The sequence below is a fragment of the Ammospiza caudacuta genome, chromosome 5 (genome assembly GCF_027887145.1).
Source record: "Ammospiza caudacuta isolate bAmmCau1 chromosome 5, bAmmCau1.pri, whole genome shotgun sequence".
In the NCBI taxonomy this organism is placed as follows: domain Eukaryota; kingdom Metazoa; phylum Chordata; class Aves; order Passeriformes; family Passerellidae; genus Ammospiza; species Ammospiza caudacuta.
This window is the reverse complement of record NC_080597.1, coordinates 30,499,242-30,519,302: the sequence shown is the minus strand read 5'-3', so window position 1 is coordinate 30,519,302 and position 20,061 is coordinate 30,499,242. Positions and strand designations below refer to the sequence as shown.

Genomic DNA, 20,061 nt, shown 5'->3' with positions numbered 1-20,061 from the left:
TGTTTCACTCTTTCTTCGTATATTAGCTCTTCCAGACTGTTAACAGGGTCACAGACTACAATTGTATCTTCTTCTTTACCCTGTTTCATTCAGCCTGTAAATGTAATTCCCTTAGCTTCCTTCATAATCCATCCCCTCCAAACTTGGCTAATGAGGCAAATAAAAGGCAAAAAGAATAAGAGATTCCCTGGAAAGAATTGTTTCTCTCTGTCCTGCGGTTACTGGGGAATGACATGCAGATCTAAAGCAGCAGCATCGGGCAATTTCACACTCGGTGTCTTCAATTTCATTTTGAGGCCAGTTTAGGGTAGGGACAAATTTGAGTGTAATTAATTTAGATTTTGTGAGACAAGTTACTGCTTGGGGTTGTAATAAAGGACTGCCTGTCCAGATTGAAGAAACTAATCTCCTTGTCCGGCTGGGGATGGCACAAATTGATTTAAGACCTTTTTGTTGGGTTTTTTGTTTTGAAGAGAGGGGTTGTGATAAAGATTATAAATAACTATCAGTCACAGCTCATCAAGCTTCCAGATTTTCTTCAGGTAAGTGCTTACAGATTTGGTGATCCACTTAAATATTGTTAGTGTGAAAATCAAGGTATAAATTATACTACCCCAGTACCTCCTAAGAATAAAATTACTAACCTAAATAAGTTCCCACAACAATTACTAAAAAGATATTAACTCATTTGTAAAAAAAAAAAAACTAACAAAACAGTCCTTCAAAAATTAAAAGTAGCCCATATAACATCAAACAACTCACTATAATAACACCTAGTGTTAAAAAAAACCTTAATCCAACAACACCCAGGTCTAAGCTGGGTGGAAATCAATGTTTTCCTCACAGAGAGTTCAACAGCTCTATTTCCAGGTAGAGAGTGGCAACATTGCATTTAAGCAATAGGAGTGACAAGGTTAATTCACCTTTTCTTTACCCCAGGTGGGTTGCAGAAGTTGCGTGCAGAGCCAGGGAAGGAAAGGTCTTCTGTCCCTCAAAAGAAAACATCACTATAACAACAGAAGAAAACTAACACTCTCTACTCCTGGAGGAAAAATCCTATGACCCGAAACAAAACAGCTTATAAATAGCTGCAGAAGGCTGCTGTGAAGGAATCAGACTTCACTTTTGCTTGACATTTGTTGTCCGAGACAACTTCTGCTCAAGGAAAGCACCCACACCTCGGTGTGGCCGCCGTCTCCCCAGGGTACCCGGTTTCCTCCTTCCCAATTCCGTGCCACCCAAACTCAGGTAACACTTTCAAGCATCAGGTGTCCACAGCTCAGGGCAAATATGAAGTGCATCCAGTATAAATTATTAGGAGGGAAAATGAAATAGGGATATTTCATGGAAAGTTACGCTGCCATAAGAATTGTTTTCTTTTTTTTTTTTTTTTTAAGAGGCTTTCTTGTTGCTCTTAAGAGATAAACCAAAAAGAAAGGAATCAACTCCACTTTTTTTTTTTTTTCCTGTGACTCCTGAAAACAATACCCCAGAAAAAAGTGACAGCCTTGAAATTAGGTTTCTCCCAAGAAAATTGGAGATGAACTTGAGGAAAGCCTTAAAAATTAAAAAAAAATAACCAAACACAAAAAACCACAAAAACCCCAAAACACACAAAAAAGCACACTATTTTAATAGGATAATTAATAAAAGAAATTATACATTTCTTTGAAAAGTCATATTTTCATTGGAATAATACTAATGAGAGCACTTGAGCTCTTGTTTAGAAAATAAGAGTTCACATTTAAGGATTTAATGTCCCTGGGGAGAGCTTAGACCTCGCAAAAGTTCACTTCCAGGTTTCCTAATATCTGAGGATTTTTAAGTGCCGTAATTTATTTGTAAAGTAATAAAAATAGTCCTAGGGAAATTCTCAGGTGTTAAACTTTCAAAAATATGCTGCCCACATTCCCTTTCTTTACAGGAATAAAAGAAAATGTTATTTTGCATGGGTTGATTAGACACAGATGTAAACATAAATTACAGACCCACCTGGCTTTTTACTACATGTGTATACAAGGAAAAACAACACTGGCATACAATACTGGCTTTTATTTTCTGTGTCTCTGTGACTTACCTTTTATTACTCTCCCCCAACCTTTGCAGCAGACTTGTAATTTGAGGGCACATTATATTTACTTTGTTATTTGTGAGCTACAGAGAGCTTTATTTTGGCAGCAAAAGGAAACAACAGAGTACTAAAAGCAAAAGAAGTGTATTAATCATGTCCTTAATAAAATTATTAAGAGCTTGGAGGGAAGTTGCTGATTTCTTTTTATTTTTTAAAATCAAACTCATCTTTGCTAATCACTAGGTAAGTTTAAGAAACATTTAAACTAGTACTATCATCAAATGCAATTTCAGAGAAATGAAAACACTTTGTGAAATTACATGAACTGCATATAAATTTGTTTTGCAGGAAAAAGGGATAAAAATCTTTCAATGTCTGCAGATCAAAATGTGCCTTTTCCCCCGCTTCTAAGCAGCATTTTGTTTGCAATTTATTTTACTTCAATTCCTATAATCCATTCAAAGGGTACTTTGACTCCTTTTTTAAATTTCTTTTTTTTTTTAACTGAATTTCCTTCACACAAGGGCTTGAAAAACTTCAGATGTCATCCCTAATGGAAATGAAACAGATTTACACCCAAAAAATGAGGTTTTCATTCCCTATGCATCCCTCTTACTTAACCTTTGAAAACCTAAGACTGAAAGTGCTTTCCTTTTAATTACAGATGTTCTGCTTTTAGCAGCACTGCCCCAGTGTCTTTGACTTTGTCCTGGTTTCAGTGTGTATCTAGGTGCTCAGCTTATCCAACTAGTTTTGGCTTCCCTGTACCTGCAGCATCACTTTGCCGCACTCTGGCCAACAGCAATGATCCTTCCCTGGTGCTTTACTCCCACTGTCTAACTCTGGACCTGCTTTCCACCAAAATACCAAAGCAATGAAGGAAACAGCTGCAGCAGCATGGCCCAAACACAGAGTGATCACAGCAACCTTTGGCACTGAAGGAGAGATACAACGTGGTGTCTTGGAAATTGTACCAGAAACCAAAATAAAGGGGACAGGGATTTGTGAAGTGGGGATACAAAGGCAGAGAAAACATCGTGGCTTTGGTATAAACAGAAAAAAGAACAGGCTAGTGGAGGGAGTGAGAGAAAAGCCAGCTCCATGCTGTGTGAAAAAAAGGAAGGAGAATCTGGCCCAGAACAGATGTTAAATTTCAGGTTCATTTTATGCAGCTTTTATACAAATGGTATTACTGGCACAGCTGAGTAATAGATCACTCTTTCCTACCATTTTATTTCCATCAGCATGCTGATGCACACTGTGTGTATCCCTGTGTGGGCAAGCCCTGGAGAGAACAGCAAGGGATGCAGAGACAGAGAAGACTGATTTTCACCTGGGAAAACACAACCATCCTCTTCTCCCAAGACCTTTTTCCTCTTCTGCCTGTGCACCATTGTGTTGCTATAAAGCTGCACAGGACAAGAAGCTCTGGCAAAATAACGTGTCTGTTGAGAAGTAATGAGGAACAGTTCCAGCAAAAATGATGGCCATCAGCTGTGCTATAAGAGAACCCAAATTATTTTCTGTTCTTACCTTTTCTGCATTCATTATAACCAAGTTGCCTTTTTCTGTTATTTTAAAACAAATAAATAGTCTATCATTACAAAATGGACCAGTCAGCCAAATGGTGTGGTCATTTTTTAGTCAAGAAGCTAAATCTTTTCCAATGCAGTAAGTTTTGTAAATCAGAATAACAATTCACCCTTCCCTTGAGATACCTATAAATGTACTTTTTTTTTTTTCTTTTTTTTTTTTTCTTTTTTTTTGGTGATTGTTCCTTTACGTCCTAACTCTGGGCAGAACTGATTTTAGGTAATATGGAAATGAAAATGAAGGAAAGCTAGTTCAGATTTTCAGATTTCCAGTTTCAGGCAACCCAAGGTATTGGTTTGTGTGGTTATCTGAACTGAAGCTTGGTTTGCAGTCTTGAAGATTTACTTTCACCATCGGTCTCCTAACACAGGGGATACTCATACAATTTAATTTCTGCTTTCAAAACAATTGGGGGGAAACAAGAAATTATCTTCAGTGCTGGAAGGCCAGCAGATATGCTCTCTGGTCAAAAGTGCATTGCAGTCCTCTAGACGATACAAACTAATGCTTAAAATCAGGAAACACAAAGCTGTTCAAAGTCAGGTCATCGCAGCAACATCAGGCAAACTGAAGGACCAGCAAGCTTCCAGAGCAAAGGTTTTGGACCACAGAAACCTAACACTGGCAGTGGTACACATTTCTCTCCTCTCCATCTCATCTATTTTGGATTAAACACAGATCACCAGTGGTCAATGCTATTGCCTTTCTAATCCCCGGTCCTGGTGAGATGATGCTATTGCCCTAGTCCTTTTCAAGGAATCAGCACCAGAATAAGGTGTTTTCTTACTGAGCTGAAACAGTGTGAGCACTCTTCTACCCCGTCCCAGAGCTACAGCCTTGCTCCTCTGAGAGGAACTGATCTGGGGTCTGTTGGACCCCTTAGCCATCACTCCCAGGCCACCCAGCCCCAACAAAAGGACTGCTGCACTTCACTCCATTTGGAGTCACTGCTGGCATGCTTATCCAGCTCAAGGGACCGAACTGGCTGTGACAGAACCCTCACTCTGCAAAGGAGCCTCTCCAGAGCTCGAGTGAGGCACATCGTGTGTCTCTGCTTCACTGCTTTCCTGGAACTGAACCCAGATCACAGTGTGCACACAGATCATCTGGTCACATTCTTCTTATGCCAGATTAGTCAGAAATTAAATGTAACACTCTGTAACAGGTAAACAGGTGGAATTAGAGACACAAGCACCAAGGAGTAAAAACAGCAAAAACATGTAGATTTTTGTATACATATTTTTCAGAGGAAAAAGGCAAAATACAGTGAAAACAAACTATATATTATCTACAAAATCTAATCAACTACAGTATTAAAGAATGTGAGTTTGAAAAAATCAGGAAAAAAGGATGTTACACTTTCATCAACATACCTCCACCTGCTATGTCACACCTAAGGCAGGATTCATGGCATTTAACTTGAGATATCATGAACACATTGAGGCACAGCCTTCTTCAGTAACCAATAAGGAGACACAGGACTATCCCATGAGCATTTCACTGCACCCTGAATTGGGTGGGGTGAATTATCCTCAGCTGGTGTCTCCATTACCACTGATGCCTAGACCTCCAGCTGGTGGGTAGCAAACTTCTAGATTAATATTAACTGAGATAAAGCCAGTACATAGTGCACATTATACAATATTTCTGTCTTTATATACAGGACAAGAGAAAATTTGGGCTTGAAATCCTAATTTTCTTTTTCTTCTTGTCTGCCCTTTTGTGCCTCAATTTACCAGCTGCATGGTACATTAAAAAGCCCTTTTTACACATGACCCACATTTCCTAACAGAACACTTAACTAAACCCTCACTGAAGGTGAAACAGAATTTCACATGCTGTTCCAGGAAAGGTGGTTTGACTGGGGAGTGTTTTTGCGTTAAACCCCAGCAAAGAGGGGCTCATCTGTCACACCAAGACATCCATGGTTTCTAGCATTCCTAAGGTTTGCATTGGCACTACTGATCACAAACACACGGGGAGCATAACAAAGCTGTAAGTGCAGATCTGAACCTGTGAAATGCTGAGCAAGTTCAATCACAGCTGACTGCTGTGGGCGTTGAGGGGATGCTGAAAGAAGTATTCCATGCTTGCAGGAGCAAACCTCAGCCACACAACTCATCTGCAAAGAGCATGACTAAGAGTCACTAAAAGAAAAGCCTCTGTCAAGGCCCTCTATGGAAAATAAATTGCTGAAGGACTTACCAGGCTGACTTCAGTATTTTTAGTAGAATTTCAGTGTATTTACACTCTACCATATTTTAATTCAATTCATCAAATAAATATTATCCATTAAAGATTACACACCTGTGGATCAGAAGTTGTAAAGGTCAGCCTTTTCAAATTATTTTTCAAAGAAACCTTGGCCTTTCTTAAAACCACAAATCTTTGTACATTACCTGCAAAAACCTCCTGTCTGCAAAACTACCAAAGAAAAAGAAAAAGACTGGTAAAACAGAAGGCTCCATTCATAAGGCTGCCACCTCTGAGCTCCCTGTGGGCTGCCTGCCTGCCTGCCAGAATGCTCTTTAGAAGCGAGCCAGTGGGGTACACAGGGCAGTGGCAGGAGATGCTGCCTTCCCAAGGAGAGACTAGGGACAGGTAGAAAGAAAAATCTTTTCAAAGTTCAATAGGCCAAATTTCTCTTTGAGTTACAGCAGCATAAATCTGATCTAATCCTGCCAAAGGCAATGGGGCCGTGCTGGACTTACACTGCGGGAATCTGGAATCAGAATTTGGCCTGCCATGTTCAAAGTCACAAGGACTTTTCCCAGTGCTTAGGAGGTCCTCTGTCAGTAACTCTTACACTTGTTCAAAGATATAAGATGTCACCCCAAGTGTGAAATGCAGCACTTGAGCACTGCTTCCAACCCTCCTTTGCACAGACAGATAACCATGCAACACTGCAGGCAGGAGAGCATCAACATGCAGCATTGCTGCCTGCCTGGTCTCCAAATCAGAAAAGCTTCACTGTGGGTGGAATGGGGTAGTGGAACTTCAGCACATGTGCAACTATTCAAGGGGTGAGAGAAAAAAGGCCTGTGATTATTCAGTGACTATTTCAGTTTAAAGGCCAATACGAGAAAATAACACTGCATACTAACCGTGTGTTATTTGGCAACTGAACAGTTGGTCAAAAAGTGAGGAAATAACATCTTAGCACCTTCAATAGCCTGCACTGGATTACTTACTTGCAAGGTAAATAAAAGAGAATGTGCCTGGATTTCTCATCTCACTAGATCTCTTTCTGAGGAAAAGCTGCCATAGCAGCCAGGTCAGTTCTCACCCTTCATTCCATTAGGCCAGATTCTGCCTAGTTAAATGTCTCAGAGTCACTTAAAAGCAATTGTAAAAGAAAAAGACTGTCAGCTTGTGTCCCTATTTACTTCGTTGGGATGCATAAAGAATGGTTGTGAGGTCTTCTCAATAAAAGCCTTGGCCTTGACCGGCTTCAAGCCTGCAGGAAAAGGGACAGCCATCTTTTCATATGTTCCCACTGGCCAAGAGTAGCCCCAAGGCCACTGTTAGCCTCGCTCTCTGGCCAAATGCACATTCAGGTGTGAATTGCTGCATGTCCTGTTTGTGAAAGGTAGAAGATTTGTATCAGGTCCACCTGCACCCCATGGAGGCTTTACAAATAGTTATTAGCTGGCCAAAGATGCTACTCCCTTTCTGCATCTTGCCCTGTTCAAAAGCAGTAGTAGGATGGCTTGTTTGTGTAGTTATTCTTTAGAGAGTGGCTAGGGCCTGGGAAAACAATGAAATGTCTGTGACATAAAGGAATAAAGTTGTGCAGTGGAAAAAAAGAAAGATGTAGCTGGACTAGTTCAGACTGGTTAGTCACTTCAGCTAACACCTATTTAACTTCAGGAGCTAATGAACACTTTATGGAGAGGATAGCTTTATTAAAGATTCAATTATATTCCAATTAAGATGTAAGAGCTGTATTAAGCATCCCTGAAAATACCACAATGTCCTCCAGCTACATGCAGGAAAAAACCCAGGCTATGATCCCTGGCTCTTCTAAAGTAAAACACAAGCAAAAATAAGACCTTTAAAAAAATTACAATTGTCAGGGGCTCTTTACCCTTCTTAAGGAAGAAGAAAAGGGCTGATTCTTTTGTGGGTCTCTTCTACCTGCTTCTTTCCCTCCTCAGTTTTTCTCTGTTGCAGATAATTCCTCATGATTAATAGGCTCTTCTCAGTAGTGCTACACACAGTTAGCTCTTTTAATCTGTCTTTGAATCTGAAGCTGTCTAATCCCCCAAGCCTTCGGCCCCACGAGACACCACCTGAGGATCACAGAATAAGATATTTCTCTTTGTTTTAAGTTTGGATGCACAGGTCTGCAACAGAAGGAAGCTCATTTAAATTTACCTTATCTGCCATGATCATAGAGGAGCCTCCATGGATGCCTAGGATGGGAGTGAGGGTCTGGGCAGAGATGAAGTCCAGGATCTGGGCAATGGCTTCCTGGTCTGTGTCATCGGCGAATACCACCCCTTGGATCTTGCGGTCAGACATGAGGTCACAGATGCGGGTGATGATGCTCTTGGGATCTGTCTCATTCATGGCCACCAGCTCCACCCGAGGCACCACTGAGAGGTGGTGGAAGTCATCTTTCTCGTGGGCATCTTTGATGGCCACTTCGTCTGAGGTCCCCACCAGGATGACTGCAATGCCAATGCTCGGGTGGCTTTTCTGGGCATGGGCCCCGCTCCCTGTTGTTGCGAGGACTGCCAGCACCAGCCAAAACCTTGGAGAGTAGCACTCCACCCTGGGCCTCATCTTCGGCTCTTACACTCCCTGAGTGAGGAAGAAAAAAGGGGGAAAGTAGAACAAAGTGATTAATTGACAAGTCAGTCATGCACTCAGCCTTCAAGGTAGATCCGTTGATCTTGCTCAGCCCCTAGCTCCCCTCCCAAGAATCCTTCTGGTCTGATGCCGAGGCCTTTGGCTACATTCAGGGCTCTGTTAAAGTTGGGGGGTCAGACCAGCCCCTACTTCAGAGTCTGGCATCACTTAAGAGAACAGCTGTCAGCAGAAGATGGGATCATGTCATCTCTCAGGTCCTGTGTCACTTTGAGACCCAAGTCAAAAGTGATAGAGGATTGTCCTTTGACAGCTGATCAGCTGTCTTTGTGAAATTAATTGCTTATGTCAAGCCCATGTCAGAGTGCTCACCCTCAACACAAAGGAAGGACTGGTGCTTGCAATCAGTTTGGACTTGTGCTGGAGGTACAGGCAGGGAGATTGAGGAGACCAGGCAGATAGGGACTCCCTTTTCCTTTCTCAGCACAGTCCTTCCAGAATAAAGTGAGGACAAATGGCAAGGCCATTGGATGCATATGCATGTGTGTATCCATTACATACACCATCAGGACACACACACAGCTTCAGTGTGTAATACAGTCAGCCATATGCTTTTCACCAATACAGGATTCTTTAAAAAAAATAAGAAAGAAAAACAGGAATACAGAATTTCCCAGCTGTCATGGCCAAAACTGGATCAGGATCCCCCAAGTCCATATGACAGCTGTGTTTGCACAGAAGTAAAAATGCCAACACAGCTTACAATGGTTCACCCTTAGCTACTACAGCCAGGCATGCTACGTTAATCTTCTCCCTGAGCATGTCCACTTTATTTTGTAATCACAACAGCAGAAATGAAAAAAAAAAACTGATGAGGTGATCTCTCTAGCCCCTGCCTGAGTGGGACAGTTCCCTGCGGGACTGTTCCTCGCTCTTTCTTTATTCGGTCCCGCTTTAATAATAGTTCACATTTCCACAGCACTTTTCATCCTCAAGGCACTCTACAAACACTAATGAACTAATTCTTACACTGCACCCATGCAGTGTAAATATCAGAGACAACAGAACAGTGCCCCCCCATCTGCCCACCACATCTGTTGGAGGTAGCACTGCTTGGTGTGCCCACCCAGGGCCACATTGATGTCCCAAGGAGATTTCAGGCATTTCAAACTAAAGAAGATTTTCCCTCAACACAACAGGTCCTGCGTATCTACTCATGCCCAGAACTCTGTTCTTCAGCAGCCAGGCACACTTGAAATAAATACCTCAGCCCTGCACCTCTTTGTGCTACACCTCTGGTCTTGGGTGTCCAAGAATGGGACCCTTCCATACTGTTCATTGCTACACATGCCTCTATCAAATTAACAGAAAGCCACAGCAGCAGGGACAAAAGCTAGCAAAACTTTGCGGAAGCAGAAGTCCAAAAACAACCCTCGCTGACATTAGCCACCCCCAGAGAAAAGGCCCAGGAGGCCCCATCTTGCCATGCCCAGGAGAACACACAGGCTCAACACCTGCTCCCTCATTGTCATGCTAAGCAGAGAGGACGTATCCTGCATTGAGATTACCAGATAAATAAGCAGATAATAAAACAGATCATAAATATGCACCAGAGAAACCAAATCCACTTAAGAAGCTGAAAGGGACTGCGGGTGTGAAGCACCAATCGATTCTAAGCTCTCCAAAGGATTCACTTTCTGAGAGATGCTCACAAGGAGAACCAAGAGACTTTGAGAGTTTGGCAAAATGAACAGTTAACTTCATTCCAGTATGACTGTTATCCTCCAATTACGAGTCACTAAATTAGATTCCTTCACAGTGAAATGCAGTCCCCATTTCTGCAATGCTTTATTAACTTTAATGCACTCTATACACTCTCTGTCTCTCACTCTCTTGCTCACTCACTTAAATGCTATATTTGTTCTCTTAAAATATGTTTCCTGCAGTCCCCCTGCATCACCTCATACAGTGTATTATGGTTGATTAGGCAATGGCTAGTTGTGATGCCCAGGGAGGAGAGTGTAGGTTTTCCCAGCCCCTTTCCCTCCAGGAATAATTTATAGGGCCTTCCAACCCAGGGCTCAGATAGCATTCAAGCAGGAGCTATACAGGCAGTCATGGCAGCTGTCAGCACGTGCTTCTCCAGGTGGGAAAAATGGCAGCCAAGAAACATATCCCCTACTCTTCACCTGTATTAAAGCAAATAAATCTCTAGCATCTACCTCCAAGCAGGAGAAGAGAGCCCAGATCCTGAAGAGCACATAGGTGCCAATCTGTCTGTGCCCCACCCAGGCAGATTTTTCCATTCAATATAAGATGGGGCTATGTGCTCAGTGCCAGATGCTCAGGCTTTGGCCAGATGGGCAGGGAGCAGCCAGGGCTAGGAAGAAGCTCATTCAAAGAGGAGGTCGTTTGTGGCTTGGTAGCCAACCTGCCATCTCCAGTTTGGGTCCTCAGCCATAAGCCCTCTCTGTATCAGGCAGAGCAATGCTTAGGTAGTCTGTTGTTGTACCAGCCAAGACATCTCCCTCTCCATCTCTCACTCACACATAACAACTCTGTCAGGCTCACAATGTCTTTCAGGTGCTCCATGGGCAGTCTGTGCGACAGACAGCAGTGTTCTTCTAAGGGAATAGCAGGTACCAGGTCCAGGCTGGGCTCCCTCATAGGATGGGAGCTGGGGATATGATAAGGCAGGAGAACATCAATAAATCACACCCAGCCCAGGGCTGAGTGTGGTTTTCACCATTCAGCTCCCACATGGCAGCATAGAGGTGAGCTGCTCAAAGACTAAATCATGGTGTTACAATTCCTTCCCTCCTTGGAGCTGACTTGTGTTCACATCAGTAGCCACTCTCCACACAGCGGCTCACATGCATGTGCTGGCTGTTAGACAAAGGGACAGAAAGGACATCCCAACACCAACCTCACCTCATGTTCCTCCTCTGGTCTGGCTCACTGCAGGCCCTTTTTCAATGTGTGCTGGTACAGACAAGGCAGGCATCAACCACCACAGACTTATTATCAGATTAAGGGGACCCCAGAACTACTGTGAAAATGTGTTTCTGCATACAGAGCAACAAGCTTTGTCCATGACTTCCATAGTGTTCAAGTGCAAACATTCACGGTACTCAATTAAGAAAGCACTGGAGACAGCATACAGACCTCCTTCTAAGTGTGTTCCTGTTTCCAGTGAAAGGGGAATGGAGAAATTCACACACAAAGAAATTCATAAGCACCTGACAAGGCTATAGCTGTAAAACAGGGCATTTACTCTTTTGTTGTTTCAAGAAATTTTAATAATTTTACAGTCAAGAATGATTATAAAAACATGCAAGTATTTTCTATTACCAAGTATTTTACATGAACAGATTTTCCTTTAGAGGTGGCGTGGGGCAACACAGTGTTTGAAGTATTTTCTGTGATTATGGCACTCTGAAACAATTTAGTAAATCCCAAACTCCAGACTGGTACGTAAAATCCTTTACACATTACTGCACACTATTATATTGTCTCTGACTCCCTAGAAAATAATATATGGTAGGGCCATTAGATAAAGTGGTTTTACAGACATATCTATATTTAGGTATAAACATGCCAGTAAAATCATTATACCTCTATAATCTTATTTTACTTACCAATAAAATATATCCACCACTTAGAGGAATGCAGCGTGTACTTACTGCAGAGCAATGTTACACAATCACTTTCAAAATGGGAAGTGAAAGCTAACTTCTCCCATTGAAAATGCAAGAGGAATGTAGGTAGTCAGACAGTAATTATTCCAATTGGAATTTAGCCAGGACCAAAGGTTAGATTGCTTAAAAATATCATGAGAACCTTACTTGACACTGCACTTTTATGTGGATCAGACCTAAGATAAGTATTAATAGAAAATTATTAGGCTGCACAGGCAAAATCCAGCTCAGCATTAAGAGATAGTTCTGGATGATATTTCAAAATACAGAAAGTACACAAATAGGTCACTGTGCATTCAACCAGGCTAACTGTAAACAGCCTACTACTCCAGAAGTGTACAGCAAAGCCAGGCCATATTCAGGTCAGGTAAAGAAACTGAGGCAGAACAAGGGCTGGTCACAGGTTTTTGGGGGTAGTTCTGTTGTGTGCTGACACTGGTACCTCCTCCTGCTGCAGTCCTGCCTTCTGGGTAGCCTTGCACAATATCCTCTAGGAAGGGTGCTTGCAGGCTCAGCAAACCCAATCTCCAAGCTCAAGACAGCAAGAGAAAAGGAAGTCATCTAATACTGCAGTTCCAGACAAAAAGCTGTCTTGAAGGCAGCTTTCCTAATTAATAGGAAGACAATGCTTGTGACAGGAGGCTGAAAAATGCCCCTAGCCACCATCAAAGGGAACTTCACATGGATACTGGCTCCATATGGGAGAATGAAAAGCCTACCTCCAGCCTCTCCCTCCTGTGCTTCATTGGACGGCCACGAGGAAGTTCCCATCCCAGTGGTTTTTGAGTTCTGCTCACTGAGAGCTCTGATGCTCTAAGCACTGCTTAGACTTCAAGCCACAAAATCTGGATTCCACGGCTAATTTTGTGTCTGTACCAGCTGCAATGCTAATTCCCAACCCTTCTCTTATGAGTCGCCCAATTCCAGGCCTCACCACTATCACCCCCTTCAGTCCCATTACTACCTGAAGAGAGATGTCCTGCCAGACCCAGTGGAATACATCAGCATTACCCTTTGGCATTTGCTCACCTTTGACAGCAACTGAATTCACACTGCCTTCATTTCTCTGACAGTTTGAGCAGTATCAGACAATGAACCCAAAAGAAATCTTTATGTTTCAGGATCAGGTTGGAGGTAGGAAGAAATCCATCTCACCTCTGAAATACTTTAAAAACCTCAAAGGTGCATTGGGCCTAGCATCCAACACACCACCAGAGAACAAGTGCACTAAAAGAAGCTGTAGGGAAGTCAGCATTGCATTAGATACTACTGGGCTCTCCCACAAGGATATGTCCAGATCAAAGAACAGAAGACTGGTGACATTTTGATCTTTTTGTCTACTACCTGCCTTATGGGCAAACTGAAGGAGCTAAGAAGACCCATTAAAAAAAAAAAAAAAAAAAAAAAAATAGGCTAAAAGCTATAAATCACATCACAATCTACACCTAAGTTTTTCCATCTCTCTGATTTTTGATGAACCACTTTCAGCTTAGGACATCCTCTCAATCTCATGGCTACTCTGCAATGTAGACATGCTGCATGTTGTGTACCTCTAAAGAGGCATTCCTCTTCTTCTAGCACTGCTGTAACTATGATCCTACCACACCTTCAGCCCAGGCTATTTGTACATTGACAACTCTTGTGCTGTTGTTTCCTGCATAACTGCTTACCACATAGGTGACATAAGTGCCCATAAATCTTCTTCTGGCTCACAGCCTTATTGTTCCAGGAATTTTGTTAACAGACACAAAGAAGAGGAGGATGGATCTGGGGCACGATAAATGTGTCTTGAAAGCACCTGCACACTTCAGGTGCTGATAGACAGAATGAATGATGCTGCAGAAAAATCTCCATACATTCAGAGCAGAAAGATGGCAGAGACTAGGGACAATGGAAGTGCCATACACAGTGATGAATGCAACAATCCAGCACCTTGACCAAAAAGGTTTATTATAGTGACCCTGAGTAAACAACCCTTCAAGGGCATTTCAGTAGTTTCAGATGAAAACTGATATGGTTTAGTTTATTTTAACTAGCTTTGGACATCACTTATATTCTCATTCTGAGCTATAAATGCTTCTACGACAGTGGCAGAAACATTCCTCCAAGGTCTTTTGGACAGGTCTTCTTTCTATTCTTCACAATCACTCCCTCTCCAATACGTACCTTTGTCCACGCCTGTAACATCCCACAGATCCATTCTTATCTAACATACAAAATGTTTCAAATTTTCCCTTATTTCTTCCAAGTCAGCCTTGTTCTTTTGGGGGATGCATCACATACCCCAGCCAAAGCCTTCAAAGCTTTTGGAGCTCCCTCATTAATGACCTCACTCTTAGCTCTCTTTCCATAGACACTGAGTGGAAAATAGCACATATATTTACTTCTAGTCTCTATTTATTTTCTTCAGAGCTGTTCTTTCTTTATTAAACGAGGTACAAACTCCTGCCTGGCTTGGGCAGTGTCAGATACAACAGAGGGTAGTTTGCCTCTGTCTATCCAACAGGTATATGCAAGAATAAGGTGAAAAAGTACTTCCCCTTCTCTACCCCATGCAAAGGAGAAGAGCAATTCTCTCCCTGCACTTAAGGCAGTACAAAAAATGCTTTGATCATCAATTAGACCCATATCATTCCCAATAGATGAAGAACTATGTCTTATTATTTTAAGCTTGCCCAAGGGTAAGTTCCCAGTGCCCTTCCCACTTCCTCCCACCCACATATTTTACATATCACAGCTGATAGCTTATACAGCCACAGCCAGCAACCTTCTGTTGAGACCAACACCAAATGATTCATAGAAATCAAAAATTAAAATCCTCGGCTTAATAGTCTTGCCCTTCCCCCAGTCACTTCAGGATTACTGTTTACAGCACCTGCTTTAGCACACTACCTGCTCTGAAACAACTCAAAAATAAGATTACCACTGCTAGGAGATGGCTCATATTTTGAAACATATCCCTAAACTCAGCCTAAATTTTCCCTTTGCTCAGCTATCCTGTAACTTTAATAATATCGCCTTCATTCAGCCTAAACCATTTCTCGCTCTCAACTCACCGTTTCCACCGTGAAAATGCTTGTATGTGGTTATCTGATCACCCCTTGAGACTTTCCTCTGATGCAGGAAAAGTTCAGCTGCGTTTATTGCTCCTCATAATTCGAGTCCCCTTGGATCCTCATCAGGATGAGTGAGGGAGAATGAAGGAAATGGCTGGGCAGGGAGCGAAGGAGCAGGTCTGACCTGCTTACCCAGACTGGCACACACGTGCAGAGCTACAGGACTCAGTGTCACACACACAAAAGCCATTAACAGAGACAGCAGGTCAGTCTGGCATTGCCCAGTGCCAGCTTCTAAATGCCAGAGCAGAGAGGCTTGGCACAGCCACCCCTCTCTGCAAGCCTGGCTTGCGGAGCCAGGCTAGAGCCACTATTCTCCTGCCAGGATCTCACCCTTCCCCCAGCATCCTGCTTAGAGAAGTTTAGAGGGTTGAGACAGGTCCTCCCTGCCAGAGACTGAAATATCCTCACCACCTGGAGGGTTCAGTTGCCACAGCTGTCACTCCATGCATGTGTATGCTCCACTTGAAACAAGGGATTTCAAAGCTTACGAGGCATACACCATTTCCCACTTGCAACTGTTGTCTGCCTCACCTCAGAACCGAATCTCAGCTCCGAGCGAGACCATCCAAATCAAGGGATGCAGGATTTCAGCATGGTTGAAATTCAGCAGCTTTGCCTCCTGAAGAGCAAGACTCAGTTTAAACAGGCAGCAGAATGCTGCACAGAGCAACATCAGGTTTGCCTCTCAAATAGAACTGAAGCCCTCTGAAAATCCATTGGACAATCCCTTCCTTCCATTCTTAATTCTCCACTTCCAGTTTTCATTTCCAAGCAGGAATCGACAGCACATTAATAACATGAGGATATAAAATACCGCAATTTCCAAAAGCTAGAGACTTAAATACCTCAAATCCATTAATAACCATGAGAAACACACATTTAACTTCACTTGGATGGTTTGGAAAAGCAGATCCTTGGCATTTCTCATTATGTGATGTATTAATTTGAGGTTTTCTATTCAACTTTAATCAATTCTGCATTTTGTGCATTGACAGATTGATACAATAAATTTCAAAATTTAAAAAACAAGGAGAATTTTAATTTCCAATGGTGGAAATTAATGGGAAGTTTAATTTTTTCCAGGCTCTCTCATGCACCTCACTCAGTACCTGCTCATTCCCTGCATCATTTCCTTAAAGGGAAAACACAAAGCAATTAAACAGAGTCTGCACTGGCTCTCAAAGGCAGCTGCCAAATTCCACACCAGTGCCAAGATCCCCATTGATTACTCAAAGTCTCACATCAAGAGACAGTGTTAAATTATTTGAACGCCAGACATAAACCATGTAAAAGCTAATTCAGAATCTTTTTTTTTTAAAACACCATAAGCAGGAAAGAAAATATTTTCTTTTTTAGGCCAAAATTGAGTGATTCCTTCTTCTGCAAGTCTGAGAATTCTAGAAAGGGCATCTGAGTCAGAGGGAGACAGCCTCAAACTACACTTGCACTTTGGACATAGTCATCCTGTTTGCTGCCTATCTTCTCACATATAATGTATGACACGGGATACAGTTTTAAAACATAAAGCTGCCCACCCCTTATAAAAGATCCTCATGGGTACACATCTCAGTTTTGGAACCCATGCAGCAGGGAAAAGGTAGGAAAAAATATGCACTGCCTCTGCTCATGATGGCACTGCTACAGCAAAACTGAAACAGCCCTAAAGCAGAGTGCCAGGGTTCACCAGGCCTGATCAGACTCCTATGAAGGTGTTACAGACAGCAGAAATGGCAGAAAAGGTCACTTGATGCCTGAAGCACCAAGATGTGATGAGGACAAAAGAGCTGCTAAGTGGAGGTAGTGGAGTGGAGAGAGAGATGCATCCTGTGAGCTGGTCCAGGACAAAGCTGCAGTGCTGCAGACATGGATGGGCCACACTTCACAAGCCACCAACATCCCTCATGGCCTCTTGTTCTCCACTGCTATGTAGCATTTTGGAAAGTGAGGTTTCGTCACCAAGGGACCCTGTGACACTGCCAGGCTTGTCCATGAAATAAGACAGGGAATTAATCTGGAAGTGAAAGGGACCAAGATAATGGGTTTAGCATGTGGAAAGAGGCATGACGAGGCCACTGAAGCCAAGAAGAGTCAAAGGTAAGTTCTGGTCAGGCCATTAGAAATTATAGAGGAGAACCCAGAAAACTGGTTTGAGTCTCCTTCTTTGTAATTACCTGTCTGTTGATCCCTCCCTTCTCCTCACTCTGATCCTTGGTAAAGGACTTTTATGTTCCCATTATCATTACTTATTGAAAAATAAAACTATGTCTACTTAGGAGAAATAATAAAGCAAGACATATGTATGACACCTAAAAGGGTGCAACTGAAGGTATTTGGAGCAGAACACTCCCTATCCAGAAGCATCCCAAAAAGCATCCCTTTAGAAAAGCTTGTTCCTTACAATAAACACTAAAGCCAGGATAACTGGAGAATTGATAACTGCAAATCAGAAAAATTTGTGATAGTCTCATTTTTCTTCTCCTTTCCCTCTTTCTTCTTCCAACCCAACTCTCTTCCCTTTCCCTTTCTGAGTTCAATGACCAGTAAGGGACCAGCCATCAAGCCGCTGGATACAATATGCTTTCACAGTACATTAGTGCTGTGCACCAGACCATGCTGTGCCTGCAATTGTATGACAGGTCAGGGCCAATTCATCTTTCTGAGACCTTCAATCAGCAGTGTCCAGAAAGATCTCCCCATTGGAGGGACCCAGCCCAGCAGCCACTGACCTCTCCCTCTGCTCAACACTCCATCATATTTACAGCAATGCAGTGAAGGAAAGATACACAGGCAAAGCCATGTCAGGACCACACCTCATCACTGGCTGCTGATGCTTCAGGGACAGGGATGGGAACACCCAATCCAGGGCAAACAGACCACATTTGACTCAGCTGAATGCCATTTCCATGCCTTTTTTTTTTCTTTCTGTTTTTTGTTTTCTCCAGCCTCTCAAATTCATTGATGCTGGCTACTGCAGGCACATTTCCCAGTAGCTCATTCCACTGTTGATTCCTCCTCATGCCAGTGAATGCATGCAAGCAGGTACCAGCCCATGTCAGCTCCCAGCCCAGCTCCACCACTGACTTCATCATGGCGCAGTTCAGCTCCTTTGGACCACATCTGATTTACACAAAAGTCACTATAGCTTATGTTTGCAGCAGGAAGAAGAAGCATTAGCAGCAAGAGTAAGAGATAACATGACCACAACACGACAATTGTCACAATACTGAATACCAGTAAATAAAAAACAATACTATGGACAAAGTGTAGCTCTGCCTCATTAATGCTTTAAGATCAGTATAAGAGGGCTTAGTAAAAAAAAAAAAAATCCAGTATTTCAGTATTCCTCATCAACTTCCTTCAATCTACAATGTATGTCCTACTCTACCACTCTTCTCCATCCATCATTTTTCTCCAATCCATTTTCTGTTCTTCATGGCTCCATTTCTCACTTTAAGCACTGTTATATTTTTGGTCCATCCTTTTTACCTCTTAGCTCATCATTCATTGTCTGGGTTTAAATCTTAAAAGCATGGAGGGAACAAACCACAAGTGAAGTCTTGTTCTAATCCTTCATATCACCATCTAAAACCAATAAGCATTTTTTGAAAGTGCAAATGCCATTGGTTTTTTTTTTCTCATCCTTTGCCTTATTCTCCTCATCAGAAAGATGGAGATGCATCTTCTCTGCTTCATAGAGTTGGAATGTTTAATTATTTATGGTATTTAAAGTACTTTTGACTCTCAAGCAATAGAAGCTACAGGAGCAGAGATTATTATTATTGCTTTCCACTGCACTTACCCAAAGGCAGCAATGTCTTCTTGTGAGATCATACCCAACATTACTCACAGGATCCCAAGAGAGTGTATTAAAACCTGTATGTCCAAGATCTTGAGGACAATAAATCCTAGTTTAGCTAGGAGCAGAGAGAAAGGAAATCCTGTAATACCACAAATACTTGGTGACTGCCAAGCTAATTCCTGATACTCAATATCGACTTTGCCACATTGACTCAAATTGAAAACACTGCTGAGCTGTAGTTTTTGATGAAACATGTTAGCAACTGCAGATTTGTTAAGCTTATGCTCACAAAAATATCTAAACTCATGATCCATTTCACCTAGTGCCAAGCCTTGCTGGCAAGGAGGAGCAAGAGCAATGCAGAGCTTTGGTGAGGGAGGCAGAGCTGCAATGGGCAGCCAGCCCTCAGGGGTGGAGCTGCAGCTCTTCTCAGCACCAGGGTCCATCCTCCAGGGAACTTCCAGCCAGAGCTAGGAAACTCCTGTTTCACCAAGAGATCTGTCCTGGGCGTCTGACACACATCCAGGAGGTCTGGTTCCAGCAGCTCTTGGGCAGTGGAAATGTAAAGCCCAGCTCCATTTCAATTCACTTGCAGGAATTCAAAAAGGAGATCAACTAGGCATGGGTCTCCAAAATGGGGAACCTGGATTTAATTTGATCTGAGGGAAGGTGGGCAGACCAGAGTCAGCAGGCTTTACACTATGGACAAAAAATCTTGGGAGCTCTAGTTCATTCCCAAACAAAATCCAGGAGCCTGCAGAACCCAAGAATCCTGTCTGGGGCTTCAGTGTCAGAGGTGCCAGGAATCTGGGATTCATGGAGAAGTCCTCACATGTAATTTTGAGGCCCCATGCCCTTAGATCAGACCATGAGTTACAGCAGCCCACGACTAGAAGCCCTGGATGCCAGGGGAAGAAATAGAGCTGTGACAAGTTCACCACAGTTAATTAGTGACTCTTACAGGTACCT

General features: G+C 42.6%; 1 protein-coding gene across 1 annotated transcript in view; it reads right to left on the bottom strand.

Moving 5' to 3' along the window:
- GRIN2B (glutamate ionotropic receptor NMDA type subunit 2B) overlaps positions 1–20,061 on the bottom strand; it is a 204,932-nt gene that overhangs the window by 161,373 nt on the left and 23,498 nt on the right. Inside the window, exon 2 of the mRNA XM_058805276.1 lies at positions 8,042–8,470. Within this exon, the coding sequence (XP_058661259.1) occupies positions 8,042–8,452 (411 nt within the window). The 5' untranslated portion in view covers positions 8,453–8,470. The remainder of the gene's footprint in view (positions 1–8,041; positions 8,471–20,061) is intronic.